The following is a 12,414-nucleotide window of genomic DNA, read 5'->3' on the forward strand; positions in this document are numbered from 1 at the left end:
GTAAAAAAGTGTTTTTAATTTTTAAGGGGGGGGGTGTTGCACACAGAGACTTGCTATGTGAAAGGGGTCACTGGTAGAAAAGTTTGAGAATCACTGGTTTAACAGGCTCTAAAGGACCATTGCCCAGTGAACAAATTTAACGTTCTTGCATCAACATGGTAGGTCCCACACAGTTTAACTACATAGGTAATATCCCCACGAAGGCAGAAACAGCCCAGCTGGAACGCAGGCTACATGCCCAGCCTTGCAGACCTCAAGCGGGTAACATTTATATTTTAGACAAGGCACCCGATGTTTTCAGTCGCCTGCACCATACTGTGGGGCAGATCATGTGCCAAGGCAGGGGCGCTGCCAGGACTGCTTTGCCCAGGGCTGCACTTTCTCTGCTGCCTGCCGAGCGGCACTGCTCGCCCCTTGCCCCTCGCAGCGATTGGTGCAGGGCTTAATTTGTAATGAAAAGGGTGCCTGGGCTCAAGCAATTTTTTTCCATTCACACCTGATGCAGCAAGCCCAGAGGTGCCGGGTCTATGAACTGCCAAGCCCCAAGTACTGGATAGGTGCCGGTGCCCGTGCCCCTGCCCGGGGGGGGGGGGGGGGGGGCGAGACAGCCGCGGTGCTGAGAAGACACCTTACCTGCGTGCCCGGGGAGTCGGGCTCCTCGCGCTCCCGGTCCCCGCCGCCAGGCAGCCCAGAGCCAAGTGCCAGCTCAACACAACACAGCGCTAGCCGCAGCAGCAGGCGGCTGTCAGCGATTGGCCGGTCCTCGGGTATCCACCGCACCGCCTGATTACAGAACAAGAACTGTGCGCCCCAATATTATTTAGGAAGGCACGTTAGACGTAGCACATCACAGGGCTACCCTCAAACCCGAGCTTGGAGCGAAGGGAAACAGCCCAGCCAGCGCACGTTCCGTCCGGCAGTGTGTTAGACACACCTATGCGCTAAGGACCCCGCACCTCAGGTCCTGGAGCGCTGTTAACTGTTGCCATGGAGACGCAGCCGAGCGTCGCGTAGGCCGCAGCGGAGCCGGGAGGCGGATTGTGGCTGGGGTTGGCTTTGGTGTCCTACTGGGGTCGGCCCTCGGAGGCTGGTGCAGTTGTTCAGGCAGTTGGCTAGGACAGCTCCCTGCCGGAGGCTCACGGGAGATGGGGCGGAGCAAGGCTGCGCTGCTTCCGGCCAGCTCAGCGTCTATCTTCCGGACTCGGACCCGCTCCTTCGCCGCCGCTGGTGGAGTGTCGACGCGGGCTAGGCGGTCCGGCAGGGAGGCTGCCGCCCGCGAGATCTCGCCTCCCTCCTCCTCCAAGGCCGGTGCCGACTTTGGCTCTCAGGACGCGCCTGAATTTTCCCCTTCGGAGGCTGAGCGCGTCTCCGAGGCCTGCGCTTCTCAGGGCGGGGCGGGCAATTCCGAGGAGAGCAGCGAGATCGGGGAGGCAGCCGGCGAGGCGACTTCCGTCGCTAACACCATGCTGGACGTATTCGGCTCCATCCCCACCCAGATGGTAAGTGGGTCCCCAACTCCACAGGGAGCACCGCGGGCTGGATAATAAAACCAACCGGGCCAGTGCTCCGGGGGCCGCCTTACGCTGGATGCATCAGTCTCCCTCTCCTGGGGTTGGTGCTGCCTAGCTCGGTTTCCATATCCAGCGCCACACTGTTCTATTGGCCGCGCAAGGGTTGTGTGCTGTAAACAACAGTACAGATCAGCTATTTTTCGTTACGACATGGTAATTAAGTAGTCAGTGCTTCTGTGCACAGTAAGAATGCTGCCCACACTTTTGTGGCTGAGTTACTGCACAGCTGCAGTTACTGCGCATTTCTTGACTTGAAGTCTAACTGCTCACTTTTTTGTAGTATTCATCATCTTAGCTTAAAGTGAATGACATTAAGTGCAATGCCTACAACACTCCTCCACAAAAAGTAGCTATTCTAAAATATCTGGAAAGGGGTGAAAAGGGTGAGAGAGAGTACTTCATTAAACCATTTAAAAGTTCTATAGTGACAACTGCTGCAGCATCAGTCTACAGCAATGCAAACAGACTACTTCTGTCCAAGATGTTTGTGGCTATGGTATACCTAGCTGGGATGCAAGAATTAAAGCAAGCATGTTTCATCAGTTGACAATTGTGTTCTTTTGAAATCTGTGGCCTTTGACTTTCTAATAGTCTCTTTCATGATGCTCCCCATCTTTTTTTCCCACCCAAAAGTTAGAACCATAGCTTGAAATATTGATTTTTGTTTTTTTTTTTACAGCAACATTTTGTACCCTCACCAAGTATTCTGGATATTAATGTAGATCGAATACTATTATCTCCAAGATGAGAGTATTTGAAATGCAGAAGACAGGATATGGTGCTGGATTCCAAATGCACATGTGCTCAATTTCACATATCAGTCACTGTTTGACATTGTTGACAGCGTGCAATTGCTGTTTTTTTTCTGGTGAAGTGGGGTTACAACATACAAGGAGGAAAATATACCAACATGCCAATTAAATTACACACACCAGTCTTGCTATGTTCACTTCTTCACCAATATATGCATGCACTTATCTGCTGCTTATAACGTAAGCTTCCTATACAAATTAAATTTAATTCAGAATGAGGAAGCATGGTCCTTTGCTCTAAGCAGAGAGCTGGGCATTCTAGTACTGGCTCTGCCATAGATTGCATGAGACCTTCAGCAAGACAACCCCTTTCCCAGTTTTATAAAACAGGGGAAATATTGAATCAACACGAGGTGATTCTTTGCAAAGGACTATAAAAATGCAAAGTGTGAGTTTATAGAAAGGTGCATAAAAATGCAATAAATTAAACTTATTTTCTGCAATTTTAAATGCAACCTCCTCCTTATTAACTGATGTGACTTTGGGAGTCTGTGCAGATGTCCCTAACTCTTAATGACAGCCCAGAGTGAAGTTCCTGCTTTTTTTGTTATCATTGGAGCTGTAGGAGACACTAGGCTGGAAATTTAAAATTTTTACAGCATAAAACCAAGATTTCTTTAAAGAATACACAAGAAAACATTCTAGTCTTAAGCATTTGTTTTGTATTCCACATCACTCACTACAAAGTCAGGGCACACATAGGCACAAGCTCTGTCTTTGTGCTACTTGATCGTGACAGAGGCTGCAAGAATTGTTTACTTGTTGGTGTAAATGGTTGGGTAATAACTTTTAACCATTTTTTCCCCCCACAGGACTACAAGGGTCAAAAACTAGCAGAACAGATTTTTCAAGGAATCATTCTTGTTTCTGCGGTAAGTATAATGGAGCTATAGTTAAAGCTGTTTTAGACATCCTTTAAAAATAAACTGATTATGGTCTGAAATCATCTTAGATTTTTAAAGCTTGAAGCAAATCAGCCAGACTGTCTTTGAATGAGACTTTAAACTAGTGGCTTGGGGGGGAGGGGGCAGTTACACTTCATCTATGATGTTCAAAATACAATTAGACTGCAGTGATATTAGAGCAGGGGTTCTCAAACTGGGGGTCAGGACCCCTCAGGAGGTCATGAGCTGTCAACCTCCACCCCAAACTCTGCTTTGCCTCCAGCATTTATAATGGTGTTAAATATATACAAAAGTGTTTTTAATTTATAAGGGGGTCACACTCCGAGAAATGGGTCACCAGTAAAAAAGTCTGAGAGCCACTGTATTAGAGGATCGGTTATGGATTCCAGTTTAATTCAATGTCAAATTCCTTAATCCTGAAAAGACAGCATAGTTTAGTGGACTAAGCACAGGGCAAGAAGCCAAGAACTCTCGAGTTCTAATTGTAGCTCTGACTCTTCTATGTGGCCTTGGGTAAGTCATTTAACCTGTCTGCCTCACTTTTCATAGAAGTGGAGGAGTGTTTGCAACCTGCTTTATAAATGCCATTGAAAAGTCTAAATAGTTAAATACTCAGGCCTGGTCTACACTAACCCCCCAATTCGAACTAAGGTACGCAACTTCAGCTACGTGAATAACGTAGCTGAAGTCGACGTACCTTAGTTCGAACTTACCGCGGTCCAGACGCGGCAGGCAGGCTCCCCCATCGACTCCGCGTACTCCTCGCGCCGAACAGGATTACCGGAGTCGACGGCGAGCACTTCTGGGTTCGATTTATCGCGTCCAGACAAGACGCGATAAATCGAACCCAGAAGTTCGATTGCCTGCTGCCGAACCAGCGCGGTAAGTATAGACAAGCCCTCAGATACTGAAGGTGTTTCAATATGATCCCTTCACTATATTCTATAACGCAAAAAAAAAAAAAAAAAAATTACATTAAGAGAATATTAAGGATGCAAGGTCAAGCACTCAAGTGAAGAGATGCCAGAATTAAGGCTTCTTTCACACTCCAGATTTTTCCAGAAGCATTTAACAGCTGTGAGCTTCATACACTACAGGACTCCCATCTGCTAGTTAACTTTGTAACCACTGAGAGTGTTGTGCTGCAGGCCTGACAGCTGTTACAAGCTGTATACTACATAAAACCACATTGGTTAGAACTAGGGCTGTCAAGCAATTAAAAAAATAAACCGTGATTAATTATGCAATTAAAAAAATTAACCACGATTAATCACACTGTTAAACAATAGAATACCATTTATTTAAATATTTTGGATGTTTTCTAAATTAATATTGATTTCATTAACAGAACTGTACAGCGTTCACTTTATATTTATTACAAATATTTGTGCTATAAAAACAAGAAATAGTATTTTTCAGTTCACCTCATACAATCTCTTTATCACGAAAGTTGAACTTACAACTGTAGAATTATGTACAAAAAAACTGCATTAAAAAATAAAAGAACGTAAAACTTTAGAGTCTACAGGTCCACTCAGTCTTACTTCTTGTTCAGTCAGGCACTCGGACAAACATGTTTGTTTACATTTATGGGAGATAATGCTGCCTGCTTCTTGTTTACATCACCTGAAAGTGAGAACAGGTGGTCACATGGCACTGTTGTAGCTGGCGTTGCAAGATATTTAAGGGCTAGATGCATTAAAGATTCATATGTCCCTTCATGCTTCAATCACCATTCCAGGGGACATGCATCCATGCTAATAAGGGGTTCTGCTGAGAACGATCCAAAGCAGTGCAGACTGACGCATGTTCACTTTAATCATCTGAGTCAGATGCCACCAGCAGAAGGCTGATTTTCTTTTTTTGTGGTTCGGGTTCTGTAGTTTCCGCATCAGAGTGTTGCTCTTTTAAGATGTCTGAAACATGCTCCACACCTTGTCCCTCTCAAGTTTTGGAAGGCGCTTCAGATTCTTAAACCGTGGGTCAAGTGCTGTAACTATCCTTAGAAATCTCACATTGGTACCTTCTTTGCGTTTTGTCAAAACTGCAGTGAAAGTATTCTTAAAACAAACAACATGTGCTGGGTCATCATCCGAGACTGCTATAACATGAAATATATGGTAGAATGCAGGTAAAACAGAGCAGGAGATAACTGTTCTCCCCCAAGGAGTTCAATCACAAATTTAATTAACACATTTTTTAATGTGTGTCATCAGCATGGAAGCATGTCCTCTGGAATGGTACCTAAAGCATGAAGAGGCATACGAATGTTTAGCATGTCTGGCATGTAAATACCTTGCAATAGTGGCTACCACTTTCAGGTGACATAGTAAATGAGAAGCCAGCAGCATTATCTCCCGTAAATGTAAACAAACTTGTTTGTCTTAGTGACTGGCTGAACAAGAAGTAGGACTGAGTGGACTTGTAGACTCTAAAGTTTTACATTGTTTTATTTTTGAGTGCAGTTATGTAACAAAAAAATCTACAGTTGTAAGTTGCACTTTCACGATAAAGAGATTGCATGAGGTGAACTGAAATATTATTTTACAGTGAAAATATTTCTAATAAAGTAAGCATTGTACACTTTGTATTCGGTGTTGTAATTGAAATCAATATATTTGAAAATGTAGAAAAACATCCAAAATATTTAATACATTTCAATTGGTATTCTATTGTTTAACAGTGCAATTAAAACTGCAATTAAACACTATTAATTTTTTTAATTGCAATTTTTTTCAGTTAATTGCATTAGTTAACTGCGATTAATCTACAGTCCTAGTTAGAAACCCTACAGCATAGCATTTCTGGGGATCATACAACACACACCCCTCTGAGAGAAGGGTCCATTAATACATAGTATATTATTTAGAAATTATTCCTAAAGTAAAGGTATAGCCAAAATATAGATTGAAAATATATAAGTAGCTCGGGAAACTCCAGTTATGGAGTCAGGAAATTCATGTTGAGGTTCCAAAAACAACTTCCTGTCTGCTCTATGCAGAGGCCATATACCCACCCTCCATATCGTCCCTTCTAGTAAAAGCTACAGAACTTAAATATCCAAAGCAAAAACAGTACATATCAGACAAGCCAGCTTAGTGTCCAGTATAAACTGCAGGCTCAAACCTGCACCAATTCATTTTCATTAAACATAGTGCTGTTGTACCTCCCCTACATTTTATTTATCTAGTCTCACATGAAGCCAAGTACACCTCCATAATGATTAGACACTAATTCATCATAAAAGCAGTTCCTTATCCTCTATATTTAAGTAAAATATTTATTCACATCCTGTTCTGCTTATGCCTATTCATTAGAAAAGTAGCTCCACATAAAAATTGTACTTCAGACTTTACCATACTGAAGAAACATCTAATTTTACTGTTATATTCATGAAGTTACTCTTAATTCACATAAAGACTATTCATATATAATAACTTAGTCCAACTATCCCAACACTGATCTCAAACTACAGATACTCATTGGGTGTGTGTCAAACTAAGATTAAGGATTGTGTTAGAATTGTAATAAGTTTCCCAACTTGTTAACATTTAGTGGTTTTGTAACTTATGTAATTGATTTTCCCTGTTTATGGGATTTTTTCAGAATTAACTGAAATCATTTTTGGTCTGGGAATGCTCATTAGGTTATTTTATTAAAATTGGTATTGCTTCTTCTAGGTAATTGGTTTCATCTATGGCTACATCGCGGAACAGTTTGGTTGGACTGTCTATATAGTTATGGCTGGGTTTGCTTTATCATGCCTGGTAAGACAAAATTACTTATAATTACTACATGATTACTAAAACTACTAATGGAGTTTCCAAAACTAAGTTGCCTGTTCATCAAATGCTGTTTTTACCTGAAACAGTGCTTAAATATAGGACTACTAGCATTGACTAGATGAGCATAATACAAACAGATGCAATAGAAACTTTACATTATGCACTAATGCACTTTCATTCTGACCTCTCTGTTCTTCTAGTCCTGTACCTCCACTTAGCTTAGCCAATGTACCTTGTTTCTTATAGTCCAGTTCTGGTCCTAAGAGACTGATGTAAACAGGGACTCCAGTATAGAAGACTTCTATTGGTGATCTAAGTCACTAAATCAGATGTTCTCTTCAATCCGATAGACCTTCATCTTAAGTAATATTTTGATAATAAATCAGACCTTGTTCAGCTGATACTGCAAGTCCACATAATGAAGGTTGTGTAGTAGTAACAGTCCTAATTACATGCTAGATGAAGTTGGGGTTAGTGAGTTATATAATTAAACTTGCTTCCTTTACAGCTAACACTCCCTCCATGGCCTATGTACCGCCGCAATCCTCTGAAATGGCTACCTGTCCAAGAGTCGGGAACAGAAGATAAGAAGCCAGCAGAGAGAAAACTGAAAAGGCATACTAAAAGTTGAAGAATATGAACCCTCATGATGTAACATTGGATAATTTTGCTTCATTAAAGGTTTCTGTGATATTCCCAGTATGACACCCCTTCTTTTCTTAGTACTTTAGAGATTACTTGCTACTGTTAATATACCAGGATCCAACTCAAGGAACAGTACATTTGGGGTTGAGGAAAAACATGCAAATTGTCTCTAGCTAAAATTTTGCTAGGCTTTGCTGTGAAAGCAAAATGGGAAGTAAACATTAAATGAGTTTAAATTAAAAATAAATTTCAGGGTGCACTTAGGCAAGTTCTATGTTCTTGTAAGCTCTGCAGTTTAGTATTTCACTTGTAAGTAACACTGCCTGTAAAGTAATCAGTCTATTTAAGAAAACTGAGGAAATAGCTTGAATTAAAATATTGGTATCAGTAAAACATTTCAGCTGAAGTAGCCGTGGTGCATTTAACAAAGGTATTGAGTATAAAATAACCAGCTGATTTAGTTATGTGTATTGCATTTGCAAGTTCATGGCGGCTCAAAATTTTCAAATTTAAGTAGGCAAAATTCTGTGTAATAATATGTATATGTCCCTGTTCCCATTTCCCCCCCTTAACAAAACATGATCCCAATTTCCCCCACCCCGTTCCCATCCCTCCCCTTACTTCCTGATTGACTGCAGACTATATAGTAAAACTTGAGTTTTGCTTAGCTATACCTTAACCAATCATTTTACTGAAATTTAACTAACCAGTCCTAACACATTATAACATGGTTATTTAACCAATTATATCCCACGACCTTAATTGGTTTACATCCAACAAAATTAATTATACAGCAGACAGAAAATCACAGAACCAGACAGCAATTATACAGACAAACAACAGGGAAGTGAAGACTACAGTGTTAGAACAATACAGAAATGAGGATTTCACATTCCAGTTATTGATAAGTGAGTTCTTGCCAGACAGGATGCTATCAAACTAAGTTTCCTTTTACATCTTCTAGGCTCTTCCCTTTCTCTGGAGGTGATAGGAATATCAGGATAGGATTGTATTCCTAACAGCCCAATAGCACTTTATTTCAATGTGACTAGTTTGGAACGTAAGGATGTGACCAGACCTTAGACTGTCACAATAAGAGAAGGCCCTTAGACCGACAGTGATTTTGATTCTTTCTTTTATACCTCTATAACTAGCTAAGTGATAAGAATACACCTAAATTCTTAAAGTATAGGCCTTTGCAGACAGGCCTGAATATCTATATCCTAACACTCCACCCCTTTTTTTTCCTTTTTCTTTTGGGATCCTCCTGCCCAGGTATACTTGGAAAAGCATAGGGCGTATGGTGACACATTTCCTGATAGGGCCAGGCATCAAGGTGGAAGGTGTCGATATTCCATTTGTCCTGCTGCCTCTTGTGTAGCATAGTGCCCTGCACCTTCTCTTGTATGGGCATACCACACCTATTCCAATTAGTGTTCCAGACTTCCCATTATAGTGGGCCCGAGAAGGGTGGGTCCGGGTTGTCTAGTAGAGCTGGGAAGGGGGACACTAAGGAAGGAATCTGGAATCGTGCTTGCTGGAAGTTCACCCCAATAAACATCGAATTGTTTGCGCCTTTGGGTATTGTTGCTCTCTGTTCATGCGAAAAGGACCAGGGAAGTGAGAGGGTGAAGGAATAAGCCCCTTAACATCCAAATTGGCATTTGGCCAGGGTGCTGCCTCTTCTCTTGTGATCTTTAGTACCAACACTCCAATCTTTGCTTATTAAAAGTGATTTTGCTCTTCCCAGCTTGAAGGTGAACTATAAACCAGACATGCCCAGAACAGTGGGACTGAGGGAGATGCAGAAGCTGCAATGGATGTGGAGAACTGAGTTGAGCCTCCTCCCATTTTGTGAAGTCACCTACTCTAATGCACTTTGTGCTGATGATGGGCACTATTATTCTGCAGCATTTCTCTACATGAGCTATTCTGTAGGATAGAATATCTACTAAGCGTATTAAGGAAACTGGACATTTTGTAGACTTACTGAATATGGTTTTATTTTACAAAATTCAGATATCCTTGACTTAATTATCCCTTGAAAAATCAAAGATTTACAAACCTTCAGAACACTGATGCTGCAAAACACATTCTGTCAAACATTAGAACATAACAAAAGTATACAAAAAACTTACTATAAGACAAGTTGACAGATGAAATGGTACATTAAATAGACCAATTTATCTGAATGTACCTAGTCTTTCTTTAATCATTATTCCATTCCTAAAAGGAATTAGTATTTGCATTTGTTTTGGTTGGAGAAAACAAAATTCTAATCTAAACCTTGAACATGAGCTCTAAAGATGCCCAAAGGCTCAGAGTAAGGAGTCCATCTTTTTACTGTATCTTAAACAGTTTAAATTTTAAACCATTTCTAGAAACTGCAGTGAGTTTTTGCAGCTACAGAAATCACAATCAGCTCTCCATGCCAAACTGAGCTTTAGGTCTTAACTTCAGTACATTATAATTCTAATAATCCCACATTATAGGCTTAGCAAATGTTCCATTCACTTGGTGGTATAGTAAGAGACACAGTATGACTGAACCAGAAATTAGAACTAGATCTTGTATTAGTTTACATACAGAATTTAGTACGTACTTTCTAGAAACAATTTCATACCCATAAAACACTCACTCAGTGAGACCAAAAGGCAAGTAGTGTAAAGTAAAAATCCAAATTAATACCAAATTTTTCTTCTGTAGAAAAAGTAATAGTCTTTCACATTTTAATATACAAACATTACTAGTACTAATGCTGTAACAAAGATGTGCTGCTGTGCACAGGCAAATAAGCATTCCACTCTGTCAAGACCAGTTTACCTCTTTACCCAGATATGAAAAATCCATGGGTAAATAAGTACCACAAAATTCGTCTATACAGAATATGGAGATAATTCAGTCTACCAGACAACCTCTAAAAATAGGTCCTTGCTGCTTTTCTCTAACAGCTCTAAGGGAAGAAAGGTCCAGTTAAGTCACCTGGTCAAAACTTAACATTTTCTTCAAGAAACTTCAGATGGCGAGCCTTCACACTGTAATTTGTGTACTTCTCTCTCATGTGCTCCCGTAAGTGCAACTATTAAGCATAAAAGAAAGTCAGCTGTTTTTTTAATCAGAGACATGAATGCTGCTACCTGATAGACTTACATTGAGGATACCAAAGCACCTTTAAATAAAAATGTCACATGAAAAGTTTGACCAATCAAAAGGGGGAGCTAATAACATTTAAACACAATCATAGTGTTGGCTCAAATAAAGAGCATATTCCAAAGTGCCACAGGTCGAAAGGAATTCCAGAATTAAAAGGTGTGAAATTTAAAACAACTTGAATTTTTGATTAAACTTGTCTGCATAATAATTTGTAGCCAAGGTTTGCATGGAAACAGCTAAAGATCTTTTAAGATTTAATCTACATTAATTAGGAAGATGAAAAACGGTTACTCACCTTCTCATAACTCTTGTTCTTAGATGTGTTGTTCATGTCCATTCCAATCAGGTGTGTGCATGCTGGAATATATTTCCCTTAGCAGTGTCCGTAGGGTCAGCCCAGGCACCCCCTGGAGTTGTGCCTTCATGGCGCCCAATATAGGGCCCTGCCAACCCGCCACTTCCTTAGTTCCTTCTTGCCAGCTACTCCGACAGAGGGGTAGGAGGGTGGGTATTAGAATGGACATGAAGAACAGTTACGAGAAGGTGAGTAACTGTTTTTTCTTCTTTGAGTGCTTGTTCATGTTCATTCCAATCAGGTGATTCACAAGCCTAAGTTCAGAAGGTGGGGTCAGTGTCTTCCACTGATTGGAGCACTGCTCGTCCGAAGGCCGCATCGGCTCTGGCCTGCTGGGTAATCGCATAGTGCGTTATAAAAGTGACCATGTTGAGGACCATGTTGCTGCTCTGCAGATTTCCTGGGTGGGAACCTGCACCAGGAATGCCACGGAGGAGGCCTGAGCCCTGGTGGAGTGCGCTGTGATTGAAGGAGCGGGCACCTTTGCCAAGTTGTAGCACTCCCGAATGCATGATTTGATCCATGGCGAGATATGTTGAGAGGAGACAGGAAGACCTTTCATTCTGTCCGCCACTGCCACGAATAACTGGATGGACCTTCAGAATGGTTTTGGTCTCTCGATGTAGAAGGCCAGCGCTCTGTGGACATGCAATGAGTGAAGCCTTAGCTCCCTGGTGCTGGAGTGTGGTTTAGGAAGAATACAGGGAGGAAGATGTCCTGGTTAATGTGAAATTGGGAGACAACCTTTAGGAGAAAAGCCGGGTGAGACCCGAGTTGAACCTTGTCCTTAGGGAATACAATGTAAGGAGGTTAGGGCCCTAAGCTCAGACACCCTCCTAGCTGAGGTTATCGCTACCAGAACACCACCTTGTATGAGAGAGCACGCGCGCGCAGGGAGCATGTCACCAAGGGCTCAAATGGTGATCCCATAAGCCTGAAAAGGACCAGATTGAGGTCCCAAGCCGGTATAGCCTGTTGAGACATTAAGGAAACGGCTGATTTACAAAGACTAAGGGCTGGTCCACACTAAGCCCCCAGTTCGAACTAAGATACGCAACTTCAGCTACGTGAATAACGTAGCTGAAGTCGAAGTATCTTAGTTCGAACTTAAAGGTACTTACCACGGGTCCACACGCAGCAGGCAGGCTCCCCCGTCGACTCCGCGTACTCCTCTCACGGAGCAGAAGT

General features: G+C 41.8%; 2 protein-coding genes across 2 annotated transcripts in view; one reads left to right on the forward strand and one right to left on the reverse strand.

The window, feature by feature from the left end:
• The first annotated feature begins 1,153 nt into the window (after window positions 1-1,153).
• Window positions 1,154-7,772, forward strand: SPCS1 (signal peptidase complex subunit 1). Its single transcript, XM_065407192.1, has 4 exons — window positions 1,154-1,499; window positions 3,196-3,255; window positions 6,969-7,055; window positions 7,582-7,772. Exons 1-4 carry the CDS (start codon window positions 1,464-1,466, stop codon window positions 7,702-7,704), a joined length of 306 nt encoding a protein of 101 aa, XP_065263264.1. The 5' UTR covers window positions 1,154-1,463; the 3' UTR covers window positions 7,705-7,772.
• A 1,934-nt stretch (window positions 7,773-9,706) lies between these two features.
• The window catches only part of NEK4 (NIMA related kinase 4), a 50,795-nt gene continuing 48,087 nt past the window's right edge, over window positions 9,707-12,414 (reverse strand). The window contains exon 16 of the mRNA XM_065407509.1: window positions 9,707-10,797. Coding sequence (XP_065263581.1) covers window positions 10,705-10,797 — 93 coding nt within the window. The 3' untranslated portion in view covers window positions 9,707-10,704. The remainder of the gene's footprint in view (window positions 10,798-12,414) is intronic.

Source organism: Emys orbicularis, chromosome 7 (genome assembly GCF_028017835.1).
Source record: "Emys orbicularis isolate rEmyOrb1 chromosome 7, rEmyOrb1.hap1, whole genome shotgun sequence".
NCBI classification, from domain to species: Eukaryota; Metazoa; Chordata; order Testudines; family Emydidae; genus Emys; species Emys orbicularis.